The sequence below is a fragment of the Thalia democratica genome, chromosome 4, assembly GCF_965202585.1.
Source record: "Thalia democratica chromosome 4, ktThaDemo2.hap1.1, whole genome shotgun sequence".
Lineage (NCBI taxonomy): Eukaryota > Metazoa > Chordata > Thaliacea > Salpida > Salpidae > Thalia > Thalia democratica.
Genome location: NC_139168.1, coordinates 55,039,054 through 55,060,637, shown reverse-complemented (window position 1 = coordinate 55,060,637; position 21,584 = coordinate 55,039,054). Strand labels below are relative to the sequence as shown.

At 26.8% G+C, this 21,584-nt stretch overlaps 1 protein-coding gene across 1 annotated transcript; it reads right to left on the bottom strand.

Moving 5' to 3' along the window:
* Positions 1 to 3,256: 3,256 nt before the first annotated feature.
* Positions 3,257 to 8,845, bottom strand: LOC145833449 (testis-specific serine/threonine-protein kinase 3-like). Its single transcript, XM_082940626.1, has 8 exons — positions 8,765 to 8,845; positions 7,824 to 7,988; positions 6,971 to 7,134; positions 6,678 to 6,838; positions 5,673 to 5,851; positions 5,467 to 5,573; positions 4,792 to 4,956; positions 3,257 to 3,590 (listed from the first exon to the last, which is right to left on the bottom strand). Exons 1-8 carry the CDS (start codon positions 8,843 to 8,845, stop codon positions 3,257 to 3,259), a joined length of 1,356 nt encoding a protein of 451 aa, XP_082796752.1.
* Between the last annotated feature and the right edge of the window lie 12,739 nt (positions 8,846 to 21,584).

Sequence of the window (21,584 nt, the reverse complement as noted above, 5' to 3'; positions counted from 1 at the left end):
ACGTAGGCTTTTAAGGATCGCGTACTACTTTGACCAAAATTATGAACAACATAAGCCTGTCGCTTAATGTTTATAAAGCATGCTTACACGCATTGATGTTTTCTTCAAACTAGTCTTTGCTTGTATGATTTTTCTTTACAAAAAATCCAAAAAAAAATTACAGATACTTTTTGGATTCACACTAGGGCTTAAAAGCAGATGATGTTGCCTGAGGATGAAAAGACATACTGCATCAAAGCTGAGAATTTCTTAATGTTATCCTTATCATGCATTGCTACATTGAAATTTATGCATCGCTATAAAGTCTAATAACACTTTTCGAGACAATAAACTTTGTTTGTGCACGAAATTTAGAATATATATGTTTCACAGCAGACTAGAGAATGTAGCAAGCTCAAAAAATTTACGAAGCGCAAAAAAAGTCATCAGTTACGACGTTTGATGACGCCATAGTTGGTACAGAGCGAGTTAAATTACCTCGAATGTTGTTTTATCTTATATTGCAGTAAGTGGGTATGTCAAAACTTCAAAACCTAATGAAATTTTTAAGTATGAGAGATCGCTATATAAGAATGCAGTTTATTTTACTCCGCACCCCCTAAGACTCCGACATATTACTACTTATGTACACCTACTAAAACTTCTTCAAAAAAAATACAACAAATCGTTTAGTCTTTTTAATAAGTTAATTAGACTTATAGTTATTTGTTTTTGAAATTTTTTTTTTTTTTGGTTTCTTGCTAAAGGTGTCACTTTTATCAGACAAAAATGCTAAGCTATTGCGATTTTATTAAAAAATAAATGAAGTTTTTTTTTTATTAAAAATTTATAGTAACATTGTTTAACTTATTTTATTTTTAAAAATCTAGGTTTAAAAGAGATACAATTGTTTTACTTCTATCAAAAGTTGTATTGTAAAAACACATGAAAAGTAGATTGTGTCTTTTTAAGTTTTATTTCCAACCAATTTAGTTATACAGAAGAACAAAGATAAAATTATAAGTACAAAAACTTTACCTTTTGAAAGAATCAAAGCTCTCAATGACTTAATTGCTAAAATTCCTTCAAATAAAAATAAATGTTTTTTAAACCCATTGAAATACACAAACAAAATCTAAAAAATTTAAGTTTCTTAAAATGTTTTTAATTTATTTTAAACAGACAAAATATATAGTTATAATCTAAAGCAATACATTTTAATATCAAAATTTACTTAAGAAATTTTTTTAAATTCAAAACAAAAAAAGTCTTAAAAGTATTCTTGTAAAAAAAAAATATTTTCAAAGCGTTTCGTATGGTTCAAAGGTAAGTGTAAATTTTCATAGTTTACAATCAACGTGTTGTACCTCAAGTTTCAATTTAAAGGTATCATTGGGTCCAGAAAAACTCAAACAAATTTAAACCTATTTTGTTTTCTGAACGTCTAGTACGATCCAAAGTTAATCAAAAATTGATGTTTGACAATCACTGTATAATACTCTAATTTTTATTTATAAAGTTTCATTGGGTCCAGTAAACTCAAACAAATTAAAAACTTTTTTTCGTTTTCAAAACGTCTGGTTCAATTCGAACAATATGTGTAGTAGTCGACAATGAACGTATTTTACATTAACTTTATTTTAAAAGTTTCATGTAGTCCAGTAAACCCCATTTATTTTTTCAAAATTTATTTTCAATATAGCCGAGTCAATAGTAAAACAACTTATCTCACTTTGTATTTTTATTTGCTCGATTACAACAATTACAAAATCTTAAGTATTTTACATAGTGTTCGGATCGTACCAGACGCTTTAAATGTCAGAATTTTTTTTTTGAGCTTACTGGATCCAGAGAACTTTTTAAATACAGTGCGCTTAGTTTAGTTTTGAGCTTGTGCCAAATTATAGAACGGGGATGTCTTCAAGAAATTTATGCTGATTTGGTTTTAAAAATGAATAGGTCACTTAGAGATTTTGTTTATGTCAAAAGTCTTGAAAGGTATTGACCGTTTGAATTGATTTTCCTCAAAACAAAAAAAACTAGACAGGGAACTTAACAGTCATGATCAGATCCGACCCTTGCATTAAAATCAACCAAATTGGCAAGCTTACTAAATTTTAGTCATTTTTCACTATGAGACTTTTTACTATAAGATTAGTCAAAACTCATTTTTAATAATGCTGCAAGCACAATCTATATAGCTTAAATTTCAGAATTGATGAGTTGGAGGAGCATTTGCTATTGACCGCAACAAATGGCGGTATTCTATGTTCAAAAGACTGAAAGAAAGAGAAAAACAAAACTTTAAGAAACTGAAACAGACAAAGAAATAAGAATCAAAATGAACTCTATTTTATTTTTATCTATTTTAATTTGTATATTTTGTTTATTTTAGCTAATAGACTTTGCATCACTTTGTTTGTTTATAAATGGTTCTATTGTTGTGTAATCTGTACAAAACTGTTTTTTGATCGGCTAATGGAAATTAAGAAGTCGGCTATGCGTACTAAGCACGATACGCAAAGCCAGTTTCGATTTATAGTGGGCCTATTAGTGACTAAAACTTTAACTGAATCTTTTAAATCCTGCTCAAAATTCGGAACAATAGCCGACATTTCGTTATATTATGTTTAAATAAGTTTTTTTTTTTGACGCATAACACTGACAATTTTATGATTGATTACTATCGAAATTATTCGTTTGATTTGATTTAAATTTTTTTCGTTAATTGTGTTTTATAAATTTAAATCAAGTACCCGGATAAAAAATATGCGGATTTTGACCTTGCCGGGTAAAAATATGATATCAAAGATCTTGGTCCGGCCTGATCTTAAGTTTGTGGATCCGGTAGATCACTAATAAAAATGTTTACGTTAAAAATTATATCCTAGTTTTAAACGGTTATGTATGATTATTTTTTTCAATATTTCTATTTTCAAAATGAAATCTTTGCTAGATGTAAGATAATAAGTGTGTTATAGGACCAAAAATAACAAAGTTTTATTTACACTTCACAAACAATAGTTAACAGGCCTAGCAAAAATGGTTCAACTTAAAATATACATGAAAATTAAAATAAACTTTTTCCGCGCTTGTACCAAACTATTTTTCAATATTTTTTCAAAACTTTAATTTTTTTTTTTTTTCAAATATGATTAAGTTTAAACAGTAGACTTTAAAAATATAAGTATTATCTAACTTCGTTCATCCTAGATATTTTTATTCTGGTATTAGCTATGTTACAAAAGAGAGGTGATAAGATTTATAATCTATGAAACTATTCATCATTATCCTGTTTTATCTTTTTTACAAATTGGTGGCATTGAGCTATTTCACAATTGTTTACATCGTCGCGACGCTTACACAGCTTACCAGGATTACTGTTCTGATCATGGTTTCTATACCGCGGTCTAAGTTTATACCGGCTTTCGGTAGTTACTGAACAGTCGTTAATTTTTTCAACTATCTTTCTTCCTTTAAACTGATTTGTGTCGCTAGGAGACCTCATAGAATTTCGAGGTTGGTTGCGTGATTGTCCCCGGCTTGAATGCGGTCTAAACTCATTAGCTTGTTGTTGCTGATTAACTTCCGGACGATTACGACGATGATTTCTGTTTAATTTTAATAACTTTCAGTTTGTAAATAAAATAAATAAAGGCAGATATATCAAGAGTAGTTAACACTTATTTAATCAGTATAATAGAGTTAAAACAATCAAAAAAAACGTTGGCAAAATTAGTCATAGTCAAAGCCAGAACTTTCATGTGCCGTAAGGCAAGTTATAAATATCCAAAAGTTTTGATCATATCACAAGCTCTATTTAGACTGAGACCAGTATATATATGTATATATGAAACTCGTCAGTCGCAACCACAGACTTTTAACTGAAGTTATAACAACTTTTTTGTACGCAAATACTTTATTGACATACAGCGTTTCACAGCTCATAAAATATGAACAGCTCAACGTAATAAAAAACTAAAAAGTATTTAAAAAGCAAATGTAGTTTTGCAAAGCGCAAAATTTTGCGTTTTTTATCTGCCTTAGAAAAAGTTTGCTTTTGTTAAGGTAACTATTTATCAGGGTGAATGGTATACAGATAGTCTGTATTTTTTAGATTAGAAAAGGACAGCTTATAATAATTTGACTAATAAAGTTAGACGGAAGGAAGTTTTACTATAAACTAATAAATAAGAAATAAACTTTTGTATGCTTTAGAACAACACTTATAATTGTTTTTACTTTAGACTAGTCATTACCTATTATGTTGGTTGGATTTAAATAACATTAAACCAGTCATAGTTGTAGCATAGATATAGATTATACAATAACTTTGGATTTTATTTTTTAGAAATTGTATTAAGTTAGTTTTTCTTAGCTTATACTTTTCGACTAATTCATTGGAAACATTTTTCTGAAAGGTTATTATTGAATTTCGTATTTCATTTCTTAATTGTTTTCTTTTTTTTTTAGATTAAGATTTTTATTTTAAATACTCAATATAGCTTAAATAAGTTTAAATGAGCTGTTGTAGCTCGTGTGTAGCTTTATGACCAAAACTTTTTCTCCAAACCAGGTGCATTGACCATATTTATGAGAGCTCATGTTTTTACTTTTTGCGTATATTTGTTTAGTAGGATTATAATTTTGTGTTCAATAAACTTTAAACTGACTAGGTAGTTTTTTAACTTGCTTAGACCGTAGGGTATTTTTTTTAAATGCTTCGGAATATTTATTTTGTATTTTTTTTTTTTCATTATGGTCAATGCAATAATTTAAAAACGATAACTTTCTTTTTTTTACAAATCTGACCTGTTATTACCACTACTTCCAGCCTGTTGCTGCAGATCTTCTATATTGTTTTGAACAGTTTTCCTTCTTTTTTCCTGTCCAGCAGGACCATTACTTGCTCCTTGTTGTCCTCCACCCGTAAAAAATTCCACAATCTGCTTAGCAACAGATGAAGAAGATGCAGGTCTACAAGGGTAACAAAAGTTATTTTAACAGTATAGATATGTAGGTATTTAGTTTAACTTCATACGATAGTTTTGTCAATAAGTTCTATCACAAATTAAATGAAAATAAAGTTGGAATGTTTGATACAAAGTTTTAGTAAGCACGTAGTTGTAAACTATGGTAAGTATTTAGTTTATGTGTTTTTTTTTTAATTTTACGAAGTATATATTGCTTAACACTTAATATAATATAGTAATTTGTTCTAAATCAAACAAAACAAAGTTCTCGACTTAACTAGCTTTAAGGAGATTTTTTTTTTAATTTTTACAGTTTATTATCAACAAAACAATGTTATATTTGGATATAGGAGATCATCAGTTGTTATATTTGTTTTGCTCAAATACTTTTTTCAGATTTATTTATAATAACTGATTATCTCCTATATCCCAATATAGGAGTGAAATTTTGTTTTGTTGAGAATAAACTGAAAAACAAATATATTAGCACTTAATATTCAAGTTTCAAACTCACCTAGAAGATGTACTAGATTTATCACCTATTAGAAACGGATGCCTTAAAACTTGTTCCATCGTTGCTCTTTGTGAAACATTCGGTTCAATTAATGACCTTATTAGATGCTGAAATGTAAAAATCAGAATTTAAAAACTTAAAATGATTAATTTAATATAATAATGAAAACTGTATGATATACAGTTATAAAATTGAATATTGCATACTTTAAGATCTTCTGAAAGCAAATGAGTTACCCTCGGAGGGAATTTCAAATGATTTCTTAGTTGAACTCTAAGCATTTTTTTGACATTTGAGTCATCAAATGGCATGTGTCCGCAAGCCATAATGTATAAAATAACGCCTACACTCCACATATCGTGCATACGAGGATCGTATGATTGACCTGATTTTACATTTTATTAAAACAATTTACTTCGCAAAAATTGTTTATTAAAAAAAAATGTTTTTAAAAACTATCAATTCTTAATAACTTTTGATAACTAAAGATCCGAATAAAACAAGTCCGTTGGAATATAATAATAACATATTTTAAAATTGTTCTATTTATAGAAAAGTTATAACGTTTTTCTACGGTAAACTTAATTACACAGTTATGCGGATTTTTTATAAGTTGAGCAGTAGTACTTAAGAAAGTATTAATTTGAGTATTTTCAAAATTGTCGTAAACATTGAAAAACTTGAAATCTAAATAGTTATTTGATTTTGATTTTATTGTAAGTTATTTATGGCTCTCAAAATATTAGTTAAGAAGTTTTCATTTAAAGTCATTTAAAAAAAAAGTTTAACTAAATAAAAATAATAATTAAGAATGTTTAACACTTTTGATAACTATGATGTTGGTTGTATTAACCAATCGTTTGTTTAATTTTTTTCAATAAACTTTCACACTAGTTTTTTAAGTATAATTAAAATAATTTACTTTTTTAACATATAAGTATGTATATGTGTAAAAAGTATAAATTTATATGTAAATAATTTTTTTTGATGAATAGAATATTGTATAAACTTAATAAAACACAATCTTAAAAAGTAGTAAGCTAAAAAATATTTTCGGTTCATTTGTTTACAATTAGATTTATGTATACCAAATTACAGCAAAAAAAATTTAAAATATGATAACTAGAACTTTTAAAAGCCTGTTTCTTTAAAAAAAAATTTTTTGACTCTCTGTTTTAAAATAACTTTGTTTGTAGTTTAAATCAAAAAACCTTGTATTATCTCTGGAGCTGCATAAGCTGCACTCCCGCAAAATGTATTACTAAGAGAAATACGATTGTTTTGGTCGTATGTCATGGACTTGCTAAAACCAAAATCAGTCAACAACAGTTTAAAGTCCTTATCTAAAAGCAGGTTCTCGCACTTGAGGTCTCTGTTTACAAATTTAGTAAAATAAAAATAAAGATAGTAGTTTTACCGCTTCTTAAATAAACAACTTAAAACAATGGATTCTCTTTAACGCAGATCAACAAACTAATTTCAAAATTGTATTATAAAAGCAAACCTATGGCAAATATTTTGGTTATGACAGTAATTTACGGCTTGAACAAGCTGATTAAAGTAATGTCTAATTTCTGGCTCTGGAAGAGCACCTTTTCGCTGAATGTACCTAAGCATATCACCATTTCTTGCGGCTTCCATTACAATGTAGACATAGCCATCACTCGCCTGTGTGTCCGTTGGTTTGTACTGTACAAAAATTAAGTTTGTTGAAAAGTTTTTTTGAATATTAAACTTAAAAAAATAATTTTCTCTGAAAACTATAAGCTTTAATAATATTTAGTAAATGCAATTATTTACCTACAAAACTATTACTTTCAAAAATAAAAACAGTCTAAGTGCAATTTTTTTTTGCTGCATAAGTTAAGTTTAATCTAATTATATTTTTTCTGGAAGTCAGCAAACTGAATTTATACTTAAACTATCAAAGTTTAAAGAAAGTAACGCTTAACTATACAATAAAGTGTGAACAAATAAAAGTATCAGCTTATGGTTTTTTCCTAAGTAAGAGTTATGAATATACTATTATAAAAATCTTTAAATATAAGATCAATTAAATAAAGTATTTATATAAACATTTATTTAAATTATTCAAAACTTGTTTCACTTTAAGTACAACATCATAAAAATTAGTATAAAAACTAAAAGTATACAAGTAACTTGTTTTGATATTTATACAAGTCTAGTATAGTAGCTAACAGCGATAAAACATAACTTATAGCAAAACCTTAATTAAAGTTATACACTTAAATAGTTTGAAATAAACTTAATAACTGAATTGATCAGATGTTTAATTTTACTTTTTTCTTAGAACTATATTCATTGTATAACTCTTAACGAATTAACAAAAAACTCACTTCTAGTATTTCATAAACCCTCACAATGTTGTCATGACGTAGTACAGGCAAGGTTTTTAATTCTCTTGGAAGGAATTTTTCAACAAAGTCTGTCGGAGCAAGCTGCGTATTTATACACTTTATAGCTACTTCACGACCGAGGCGAGATGAATAAGCTGATTTTACCTAAAAAGTGTTAATTAAAATAATTTATATATACTTCCGGTATAAACATTGTTTTTCATTAAAATTTATGTTAGTTTGATTGGTTATAATTTTCCTAATAATTACGATTTATAATTTTTTTTATATTTGACAGGTGTATCATAAAATCATCGTTGCTAAAAAATTGTCTAGAAATTTTACATTTACTCAAACTTTTTATAATTAAATTAAGTTTATAACCTTGACTTAACACTCTTAATTATTAAATTTTAACTTACTGAGTTTTTTTCTTTTGTTTCTTAGTTTAAATTAGTTTGGTTTTAAATTATAAAAAAGTAATACTAGTTTAAGAGTTTTATCACTTAAGAAACAATGAATACTTTCTTTCCATAAGCTAAAGTTTTGTCTTTTAAAAAAGTAAGTATACTTTAATTCGAATTTATACTAATAAGTGAAAGAGCAAAACAAGCATCGGCGAAAGTCTACAGAGCCTGAGCCTGAACTTTCATATGCTGTGAGACAAGCTCAAGTTAACATAAAGGTTTGATTATACCAATTCAATGATCAGCCACAAGCATTCGGTAGACTGAGAACGGTTTCGTCCTTCCGAAACCGACGAAACCGGTCTCAGTATACCGAAGGCTTGTGGTCTGATGGCCGAATTAGTGTGATCAAACAATAAGCAAATAAGTTTTTAAGCTAAAAAAATTGAAACATTTTAAATCTTGTAGGTAATGTTGAATGTTATAAAGCATTGAATTCTCTTTAGATTAAGTACTAAAATCTCTAAAAACAACCTTTGAATAAGCTCCTTCTCCGAGAGTGTGCTGAATTTTATAGCCTCTTTCCTTTAAGAGTCTTTCCCAAACATCTGCCATTCTATTGGTTTAAGTACAAATTTATATACACAGACTTAGATTTTTTCTGATGACACAACGGCCAAAAGGTTTAACATAAGTTTAAAAGTATTAAAATAACTTGAACATGGAAATTCGAAAAAAAAAAGTTTTTTCAAACGACTCCAGGCAAACAAAATTACTATATTTGTAAAATTTTGTTGATAAGTTGTTTAAAAAAATTATTAAGCAATTTAATTATGACATCATCTGTTTATTTAAAGTCAAGACATTATTTTAAATATTTTTTTTAATAATTAGTTAATTTATAAACTACTGAGATATTAATTCAGAGTTCGACAAACTGCAGCCCACGACGTACTTTTCAGCTAAAAACATAATTTTCTAAAATAATAAAATGATTTTTTTTGTTAAAATAAACTTAGAAACTTACACTTCAGCTCTTAATTTAATTATTAAGAATCACCAGTGCGTTAATATTGCTACAATCCCCTGCTATCAAATTTGGTTAGTCTAATAACACCATCTCAGAGAGACAAGCGGCTGGCAAAGGCTTAGGTATTTTACTATTAGAACTTATAGTTTACTAAGAGCAAAATCTATTTTAGTAGTTAAACTATATAGTTATTATTTGAACTTAATTTTTAGTAATCTTTATAAAAATTAAACTACGGAACAATGTTAGAATGCGATTTTTACTTATCTAAGTTACACCTGTTAATAAAAAACAATGAGCAATTATCATTATTCAAAATTTATTTTCAACTTAACACATGTAGCGATAAAAAAAGAAAACTCACGCTTGTGCAGGTCACTTTTAAAAGGTCAGAGTTATAAGATTATTTGAACAAGAAAACTTTTTAACTTAATGTATTAAAATTGATTTTTTTTTTTTGTTAACTCTACTGAAACAAGTTCAAACAGCCACTTTAAGCGTATCAAACGTCTTACGGCCGCATTGGTTGGACTACAGTAGTTCTTCAGCACCTGAACAAGTGATGTTTTGGTACTTAAAACCAAAAATTAAAACCGACACCGAAAGCTAGGTCGTTTTAGTAACTTAAACAAACAGAAAGCTATCTAAATAACTTGCTTTGAAGATTCTGAAAAAGTGCTTCTTTCTTAACGAGACTCTAAAAATGCCTGCAAATACAAAATATAAAAAATACGCTTCCTTCAAAACATCGAAAAACACGCGCACAAGTGCAAAGTGCACTTGCTTAAAAATACCAACAATAACGCCCCTTTCTAGTCGCGCTCGGCTTTAAATAGTGTTTCGTTACAGTAAAACTGTTCTTTAATTTTCTCAGACATAACAAGCAGCCATGCTTACATTGAATATTTTGTTACAGTTTGGTTTAAAATAAAGTTATTTATTGATAACTACAAGTATTTTAGAAACTGCTACCCGCGAAAGACTTTCTTTTTTTTTTATGATGCGACCCGAAAGAAACTTTTTCTTGAAAAGTTGGCCCGATACTTTTAAAAGGTTGCTGATTTTTTTTTAATTGAAATAATCTTTCAAAACTATGGATTTTGCTGAATGAGAAAATAATTTCTAATAATGTCTTAATAAAAAAACATACGATTTTATTTTGTTTAAAATGTTTGAAAATGTATAAGTTGTTCTTTAAAAATGTGAATGACTAAACAAAGTTCCGCTCAATGAGCTCATCAATACTTACATTAAGATGTGGAAAGATATGTTTAAAAGTCATGGAAAACTTTACTATGTAAACAAAATTTAAAAACTAAAAAAAAAGACCTTTATTTTAAAATAAAACAAAATCAAGTTATTATCTTAAGGCTAAATGTATGGTATGAACGAAACTTTGTTGAATGACTAAAATTTTGAAATAAGAAATTTTTTTTTTTCTTCCTCTTGAAGTAGAGATCTCTGTTATTTTTTTTTTATATATCAAAACTTATAATGTTTGAAAATGTATAAAAAGTTTAAAAAATTGATACTAAAGTTATTTTTTAATGCCATCATTCTTAAAAGTTATACAAACGAGTCACTAGCTAAATTTTTTTAGTTTTAAAAAAAGTGTTAAACTTTAATTTTTCAACATATAAAAATTTAAATATATTATTTTTAGTTAACAACTAGTTTTCATATTTTTAATCTCAATAATTCAAACTTCCAAAAATCCTTGGTATAATTGTTTGAATTATTTACGTGGTTTTAATAAAAGGGTTAGAAAGTTTAAACAAGTCTCGTATTCTTCATACAAATATTAAGACAGTTTAATTTTTCATGAAAAAAAATTGTTATACTTAATATTTTATTAAAAACTAGATTAAAAAAAAAATCTTTTTTAAGGTGGATTTCGCGCCATGCTTGATAGCGCTACCCTATCGATTCTAACAGCTTTATTTTATTGCATTTTGACACATTTTGTTAATCTTAATTGCTATCTTAGTAAAAAGCTTTTTACATATTTTTTATAGTGCTTTTATATAGTGCATTTTGACACGATTAGGTTAGTTATAACTGCGATTTTTAACGGAAACCATAACATTGTTAACAACGTTCACTTAACGGTAGTTTCCCTTTCCAAATAGTAATTGCAGCTAACAGCACAATTCCTATTGTTAATTTTTTAGATGCGTTTTAACGATAACTTTTAATTTTATGCACTGCACCTGGATAACTAAATAAATAAAAAATTCTGGTGCTTAATCTGAATAAAGCATTTAGATTTACACATTACATCACTATTGATTGCAAAGAGTGGTATCCAAAATTCCCAGCCGAATCAATTCCCACCCGATCAAATACAACTCGAACAAATACCGACCCGATCAAATGCAAACCGAATCAGTTACACCCAAGTTAATTGTCACTTTTAGACGGCGTTATTGTTGTACGGGCTTATTTTTAAACAATACGTCACTTTTGTACGATTATCAACTTTTGCCTGACGTCACTTTTGAACCAGACGTCTATTTAGCACTAGTCGTTACTTTTGAAGTAGTCGTCACTTTTGCACTGGTGACAGTTCTGCACCTTTTAAGTTAGTAAAACTTAAATAAAACTTTATTTGAAAAGAATAAAACTAAGTTAAGTTCAATTTTAATCAACCTAGATAAAAATTTAACAATCCCGATTTATTTATATTGTTACTTATACTACGCGAAGCTGGTTATTATCTGACTCCGTGCGATGTAACACTATCGGTGATGTTATTTAAATGTTTAGAAATGACTTAGCTAAGTTATTTAGCTAAGTCGACCTAATGAAATGTGAGTTAAACTTAGACTATTATTTAAGCTTAGCCTAATTGAAGAGTTATAATGTTAGAATGTTAACTAATTGTTTATAAAGAAATCGATTTTAGAAATACAAAGCTGTATTACGATGAATAAAAACTGCGATTAACACAATAACAAAATAGAGCAACTATACAAATAAACAGTTGACATCGTACTTAAAAAGTACGATGCGAACACAACACTTATACAATCAATGCGCTCACTACCAAGCCAAAAACTAACTCATCAAAAAACTAGCGCTTTACTGAATTTAAGCGTTTTTAACTTTGAGTGAAAAGAAAGCAAAGAACAGTGCTAACTGTTACATTCTCTCGACTTAAACCCGCCATTTTGGAGTTTACACTTATCTTTAAGAAATTATTGTCTTTAATTAGTTTTAATTTTGTAAAAAACACTAAAAAACTTCTAATATAGAAGCATAAATGAAAAATGATCGTGGGCTGTCGTCGAATTATATCTTGTTATTTGTAAAAAATATTACTTTACTTTTAGAATGCTTTAAAATCCGTAGATGACGTGCGGAATTAGTTAAAAATTTTGAACAATAAAAAAAAACTGAAAGAGTTTTTAGAAATTTTTAGCTGATAGTACTCCGTTGTTTCCCGTACACGCTCTTCGTACATGCTTGGTCTCCACATCTGTTCTCCCCTCGGTAACCATGCTGATGGTACATCAGATCCCTGTGTCTCCTTCGCCCACTTATTGATAGCTTTCGATTTTCGAGCCATTTTCGTGCGAAAGTTCAAAAAAGGTGTAACCAACTATTTGAATTAATTTAATTACAAGTAAAAATATAGAGAAGACATTTTTTAAGTATTTTCAAGTACTTTCAAGTATGTTTATAAGAAACTTAAAAACATTTATAGCTTCAGTTTAAACGAATTATTTTTTATATAAAATTTAGCGTATTAAAAACATTTCACATTTAACACGAGTTAGTTGACAAACGAGCAATTACATGCATTTTAAAAGTTTAAACTAGTTTTCGTAAAAATATATATATTGAACTTTGTACTAATTTTTAAAAACTTTAATATTATAGGAAAGTTAAAAACAAAGTTGTTTGTTTAGCGTTTAAATACTAAATAAGATTTTTAATAGCTCGAATGACCATATTAAAAATGTGTTTTTATAAGTACACTGAAAAGTATAACAACAAAAAACAAGGTAATAAGTTTCTTAACAGCAATTACTAAGGTTATTATGGTACAACTGTAGATATTATAGTTCAAAGTTTGAACAAAAAATTGTTGTTAAAAAACAAATTGAAATTAAGTTTAACAAATTAAGGCAATTTTTTAGTATCAGTAAGAGCTCAACATAAAATTTTAATTAAATTTTACTTTAAAACATACTCCTTTAATTTCTTATGACTCGATTTCGTACTAAGCTTTGTTCAGAAAGCTTCTTAAACTAGTTGGCTGCTATAATTAAATAAGAACAAATTACTTTTTGGTGGTCTTAACTTTGCGTTCTAAAAGTTAATTAACCGTAAAGTTTCAATAGCATCTTAGTTTAATTTTCCAGCGGTGAAAAATAGCGTTTGATTAGAAACTCAAAGTTTCACAACGATTTATTTTTAGACTAACAAATTTTTCGATTTTTAAATTTTTAAAACGCCATCGATGGAAAATGAACCGAAAAAATTCGCGATTATTTTTTAAAATGCGTGCTTCAATATTGTTTATTGAAAGTAGGTGTAGTGTTTATGTGCAAAAGCAGAGATCTTTGCAAAAGTGACAATTAATTTAGGTGGAAAATGATCGTGAGTTTAAATTGAGCGAGACCTAAGTAGGAGATATAAGTGTGTGTATGTAAGTACCAAGTACGGATAAAAAACTAATAACTATCATTGTTATGACATATACTTTAGTATAAACTTTAAACTTCAAAAATATTATAAGATACAATTTCAATATTATATAAGATTATATTAAAATTATGTATAAAGGCTTAAAATATTGAAAAGAATTAAGTTATCTAAAAAAATCTAAGCATGACAAAATTAAACCGATTAACTTCATGATGCAGTTGGTAGTAATAACTGTAAGCTAACATATAGATACTTTTTAAACTAATAATTAGGTTATTGTGTTTCAATAGATACTTTATCACAAATAACACTTTATTACAAACTGCTATATAATTTGTTTTGACTTATATACAACCTTACATTTAAACTTTTTTAGGCATTTAAAATGTTCAAATACGTAATGTTTTACAATTTTGAAGAAGACAAAATAAACTATGAAAAGTTATTTATATACAATGATAAATTTACTAATAGGAGCAAAAACATAAGAAAGTATAACTTTAAATTTAGAGCTTACAAAAATACACAACGTTTTATGCATTATAAAAAGAAAAAACTACAATCTTTAAAAGAATAAATGTATAAAGCTATTTATAATAAATTACATTTACGCTTTCGTTAAGGATTTTTTGAAGAAAAAAGTTTTGGAGAATTTTTTATTTACTAGCTTTAAGATTTTCAGGGATATTTATATGATCTGATGTAGAAGTTTTTACCTTTTTTATCAATAAATAGATTTACGATTCTAGATCAGGGGTCGGCAAACTGCGGCCCGCGGGCCAATTGCGGCCCGCGAAGGATAAATCTGCGGCCCGCGAGACTGTTATTATTTCGAATGAAATGCGGCCCGCGAAAGAAAATTTTGTGGCCCGCGAGCATGTAAATGTGGCCCGCTGAGCAAAAATATATTTTAAATTAAATTTTTTCGGTAATTCGATTGAATTTGATCAGTTTGGTTTGAAATCTCTGTATAACATTTTAAAATAATAAGAAGAAATTACTGCTTTAGTTTAAAAATTTTAAAAAGACAGATTAGCATTCTAACAGGATATTTTTTTTCAGTTTCATAATAACTTTTTTTTTACAACAGCAAATAGTTTTCTGAAAAAAGAGTGTAAAGAGTGCTTAAATTTAATAAGTTAGTTAAATAATACCTGTTTATTAAATAAACTAAATGTAAATGTTTTCCATTTTGTACAAAAGTAATGCACAGTAATTAACTTAAGAGTCATTTGTTTATAGCTTAGATATTCTTTTTGAATATTTTTTATACCTAAGTTTCTTTTATATATTTTTTGTTTGTAAATGATATATTTTAGTGTAAAGGCATTTAAAATAACATAGTAATAAGGTTTATTTAAATTTTGTTTTGACGCATTTTAATTTTTTAGAAGTTTTCTTTGCATTTAAATTAATTTATATACACACCAACTTTAAAAGATGCTCATATTTTAAACCACTTTTTATCTAATACTTTAGTTAGTTTAAGTTTAGTTTATGCATAATTTTCTAACATTGTTTTTTCTATATGTAATATCTAAATTTGTACAGACACATTTAAAACAACATATATGACATAAATTAATATAGTTTTTGTTAGGTATACACTTTAATTTTTCAAACATTGTTTTTGTCAAACTAATTTTTTTTTTATCTTTTGCATATCAATACACACAATTGCTGTTTTTTCGAGCTATCTATTTAATATAAACTAGATTTAGGGATGATAAGTTTATTAAGTTTGTATGTTGTTATTCAAAATAGTTCAAATTCAAGCAAATGAACAACTAAACATTGCTACACACTCAGATTATCTATATTTGAAGACTTTAAATCTCAGGTCGACTAAGTCATTTTATAAGTTTTTGGCTAGAATTGCTTTTTGTATACAAAAATATCAGGAATGTTTTTGTTGACTTAGGCTGGATTTTTTGCTTGAAAGAGTGGCATATTAAACTTATGATGTATGTTTTGCTCAATCCACACTGTGGATTTCACAGTTTTAGTTTGAGTTATAAAATATGTTAAATTTTAATTCTTGTAGCTGATATAATTCAAAATATTATTTATATTATTGTGTACATTTAAGTGTGAACAATAAGTGTGCCAAAAAACTTGAATTCCTGAAAAGCTTTGAACTTGAAAATTTATGATTAAAAATTCTGGAAAAAACTTGAATTTGAGAATTTTTGAAAAAACCTGGAATTTTAAACAATTTTTACATATAAAGTAATAAATTTCGATTTGACACAAAAAATTTAGCAAATAAACATTTGTTTATTAAAAAATATATTAAAGTAGCTTAATAGTATTTTTTTCTATTGATATATCTTTTAAGACATTTTTTTAAACCTCATTTAAGCTTTATACTAAAAATAAAAGAAGGAATTGCACTTCCAAAAACTTTGTACTGGTGCATTGCACCTCTACTTGTAAATTTTCACCGGTGGCTGTGCTTCGCGTTGGAACTAAACCAAGAAACTCTACTAAAATGTCAAAGTTATTAAAAATATATCTAATAAAAATTCTCAGATGAGCAATAGTTTTTCTATCAGTGCTCTTATGTTAACAGATTGATTAAAGTACTAATTTGATTCATGCAAATTTATAACCTTAATGCATTTTCTGAACACGACTACTTGTTGTCATTGAATAAATAAACAAAAGTGTTTCATTACCACTAACATAGATTCTTTAAAAAAGTTTTCAATTAAAATGGAATCTCATTTTAAGTAATAGATTTTGCTACTTTATAACTTGACTTGACAATTTTTTTCTGATCATTCTGTAGTTACTGAAGATAATCATGTGCTTTGTTGGAACTGACTTTGGTGATTTGTTTTTTTATCGTTTCTTGCAATAACTCCTAACTAACGTTTTTTTACTTTTGTAGCTTTACTTATATTTAACATTTTTTATTTTCAAATGCAACATTTTTATTGCACATAAAGAATTGCTATAATGCTTAATAAAAAAATAAGTTTTGCTACTTCGGTAATGACTCAATAATGTTTTATACTTTTGTTAAATTTGTTTAAGAAACTTAATTATCCATTCCAGCTGACTTATATTATTTTTGGCATGTAATTTATTTAATGTTAATAGCCTTCGTTATTTCTTTATGTTATTTTAACTGGGTTGATTCACAAACAGGCTACTTTAAAAGCTTTAAAACTCAGGTATGTGTGAAACTTTTATTATTTCAAACACTTTAAAGAAATCTTTTAATTCTCAGAATAGTTTTTTTGACTGATTTGTAATTTTTTTTTGTTTTCTCAAACTTTGTGTACTTTTTGATAATGATGATATTTTTACTAGGTATTTAAGCTTGATTAACAACTATTTATTAACTTTTTAAACTTTTAATAAACTTAGGCTTATTTGATACAACTCAGACATTTTTGATTTTTAAGTGGCAACCATGTACAAGACTAAATACTAATAAAACACTTTATTGAAGTATTCGAGAATTATTTATGTTAAAGAATTTGTTCTAGTTTTCTGGAATACAATCAGGTATTAATTTTAATAAGTTAACTAATTACTAATTTTTTTAATGAATGTAAACTATTTAACGCGCAAAAACTTTTTTTGAAGTAAATATTCTTAGAAATATTAAAAAAGAGTTTGATAACATAACAAATGTATAAAAGTAACCCATAAATTATCTTTCAAGTTTGGTTTTTATAGAGAGTTAGGTTGTAAGTAAAATTACAAAAGTATTAACTTATTAAGTGCCTATGAAGGTGCAAAGTTTATTAATACTTAAGTATATTAGTCAATGTAAATTTTATTCTAATAAATATTAATTTAATTAGGCATTCTATGTATAGCTAAAAGTCATTTAAAATGATAAGGTGAATAAAAGTAAAACTTTTTTCTAGTGTGACTAAAATTAAAACCAAAAGATTATTTAAATGTCACTAAAACTAAAACTGCGGCCCGCCAAGACTTTGGAAATTTGAAATTTGGCCCGCGACCACCCACTGCCTGCCGACCCCTGTTCTAGATCTAAATTTTTTTTTTGGATACCACTAAAACCAGCAACTATTAAACAAAATTTACTTAAAACAGTACTTAATCGTAATTAATGAATTTAAATTTTAAAAGTGCAGAAGAAGACCTGTTTGATGCACTCAAAATTCTTGAAGTCAAAAGCTCTAAAATCTATAACTTGGTAAAATATTTAAACAAATAAAGATAATTTCTGGACAAATAAAACTTTGGTCTAAACTAGGATTTCCCAAAGTGGGCGATATCGCCTTCAAGAACCTCAAAATTTAAATGTATAATCCAGTAATAAAACAAAAATGTTACCTATCTTAGTTTATATCATTCAAAAAAGCGAAATCAAATACAATATATACAACAGTTAAAACTATTCTATATTTATATATTAAATGGTGAATAGCTTGATGACCAAAAATTCTTTAAGGTCCTTGGATCATATTTTCGGACTTTGGTTTATGTATCGTGCTTAATAAACGAAACTACTAATATGAAATTCCTGTAGTGATCTAGAATAGACTTATCTAAATTTAGAACGATTTAACAATTTTAAAACACCATTCGATCGAGTAGTGAACATTAGCGAGCAAAGTAAGCATTGGGATACAAACAAATTAATACCGATATGATCACATAAAAAAACGTGTTTTACAACTGACTATTCAGTTAAACAAAAATTAATTTTGGTAAAAAAATTGTAAAAGATGAAAGCGCCACAAATAAAGTGTTAATTACATAGTACATATCAGAAACTTATAAGGGTAAAATATTCATTATATTGGTTTAAGAAAACGAATTTTAAAATTAAATTCTGAAATTTTATGCGTGCTAAATGAACAATTCAACACAAGATAGTAATGATATTTTGTAAGACAATTAAATGTAACAAACGTAAACTTAATGTTAACATGAATTATTCAAATATAACTTAGCAATATATGTATTATTGTCATGTAACCTTGCAAGTATATTCATTATTTTTTAGTAAGTTTTTAATATGTTTTACTATCATACATATCTTTTTTTTTTAATAAAAATATTAAAAATTGTTATGTTTAGTTGTCTCATTTATTATAGAGTTCTGTTTCTTTTAAGTTTTAAGTTTAAACTTATAAGTTATTTATTAGTTTTAGCTGTTTGTAATTTTGATTTAAGTGTGGTGTTGAACTCGATTACTGAGAGATTATTTTGGCACCCCTTAGACCAAATTACTTTTAAGCATCTTCTTTTTGTTTAGTGGCTACTATAAAAATATTTAACATTTAGAAGAAATTGAAGAAAGCTAAAAATTAACAATTTTCTTTCTTTCCTAACTGTAGTTAAACCTAATAATCTTCTATAGTTTTAATATAAAACAAAGCTAATACATTTATGTATTAAAAAATATATAATGATATTTGTATACTAATTGATTGTTTTAGAAAACTTCAGAGAAATTAGTGCAGTTTCTACAAAAAAAAATCAACACCTAATAAGTAAGAGCATTAGAAATACATTTTTGTACTTCAACTTATGACGCCACAAATAATAAACCACAGAGTACCTTAGAAAATTATTATGAATGAAGAACTGGGTTTCCCAAAGTGGGTCATATGGCCCCCTTAAGGAGCATTACAGAAGTTTAGCGGGTCATAAGCAGCAACGGGGCCACATGGGGGGGGGGGGGGCTATGAGGCCATAGTTTAAAACTTACACTTGATTATCTGGATTGGATGCTTTAGAGCTAAAAAGGTTTATTTAAGGGTAGTTATCTGAGAAGTCTTGTCGGAGAGAGATAGCTTTTTGTGCTTCTTGGAGGGATCCTTATGGAAAATGTTTTGGAATCATTGATCTAGAACAGTTTAGCATAGTTGACGAAATTTTGTATCAAATATTAATATACGTTAGTTCTTTATTACTATAAAAAGCCCTACCAAAGTGCTTTGCAAAGTAAGTACTATTAAACTTTCAAAAATTTATGTCGTTGACATTCTAATGTTTTATAAGATACAAAATTGTTTAAGGACCACTTAGGTTTCTATATACTATATCTATTTCAGAAGCAATAGAACAAACTAAAATTTAAAACCAAGTTACATACATTTTAATAACATAAGTATCACAATCTGAATTTGTATAAAAAAGTGAAAATAGCGTAGAAGTTTATTTGTAAAAATATTCTCGAATTTAAGTTTACAATTACTTTGGAAATAAATAAGTGTATTTTCTAGAAAGGAATAACTTTCTGTGATTTATATATAATAGATAACTATTCAAATATAAATTTAAATGTTTGTTAACAAAAGATCCTAGTGAAACAAGTTCACTGGAATATAATGTAATAACAAAATACATATATAATAATCAAATATTATATAGTTTTATAACAGTATATAATCTAACATTAAGTATTTTACCTATTATTAACCTCTAAAACTACTTTTATTTTAATGAAAACATGTATAGACCTACTTCAGCTTCTATTCTTTCATTACAGTATTTATTTTTTTACAGAACCCAGTTGAAGTGTATTAATCCGTTAACACACAGAAACATATGTTGGTTTGGTACAATAAAGGAAAATTACTATATAATTTGTTTTTTTTTTTAATTTTTGCATAACAGATATTAACTTTTAAAAATCGCGGAGCTTAAAAAATTATATTTTGAGTTCGTTAACAATTTTTAGAATTCTGAAGTATTATTACTGAACAATATTACTGCTAATTAATATATCCTTTGTAAATATTTCTGTATTCGCTTTACATCGTATAGATTTGTTATAACCGTTTAATTGTTTAGTACTAATGATGTTTTCTATAGAGTTGCCACATTTTAAGGCAAAAAAACAGCCAACAAATAATTAGTCTAAGCCAAAATCTTAACAAAAACTATCAAGCAACAATACTTTAGTTTGAGGTTAAGTAAAATGATAAACTATGCAAAAAAAAATTCAAAAAGTTCAAACTCTTAAACTTACTAATATTTTGAAATATATCGATTCGTTTTTGAATTGATTTCTGTGAATTAAATCTGTTTTAACCAAACATTTAAAAGTTCAAGTTAGCCTGAGTGTGTAGCAACTCTGATATTAGTTTGTGTAGTAAAATATATATTAAAATCATTTTTAGCATTTATTATTTTATAAACTATCGTAAGCAAACGCACACAGAATCAATTTAGAGTAGAATATTGCTCAACAACCTTTCCTTAACCGTCAACAACCCCTTGTGCTTACAGTATAAAGACACTACTACAAATTTTATAATACTAATAATTTGTAATACATTGGAATTAATTAGACTTGAAGCCATTTTAATACATTTAAACAAACCAAATTTATGCAAAAAGAAAGAATTTGATTACACCCTAGCCTTATTTAGTTAAGACCATTTTGGGTTGATTTTTAAAGCTTTGTTGATTACATTTATGTTTACTTAATTGACCAGTTAATTAGTTTGTAAAAAATATCATTTCGTATATATACGTGTTGTGTTTTATTTTATTGTTTCAATTGTTGTTTCCCTGAAGAGAATTTGACGAAATATATTGGAATGAAAAAAAAAATTTGAGTGTTCTTTTATTCATTAAAAAACAAATGCTCATTTATTCTTTAGTATTATAAACATATTTTACAAAAAAAAAACAATTAACTTTGAAGATATCAGGACCACCTTGCCACTC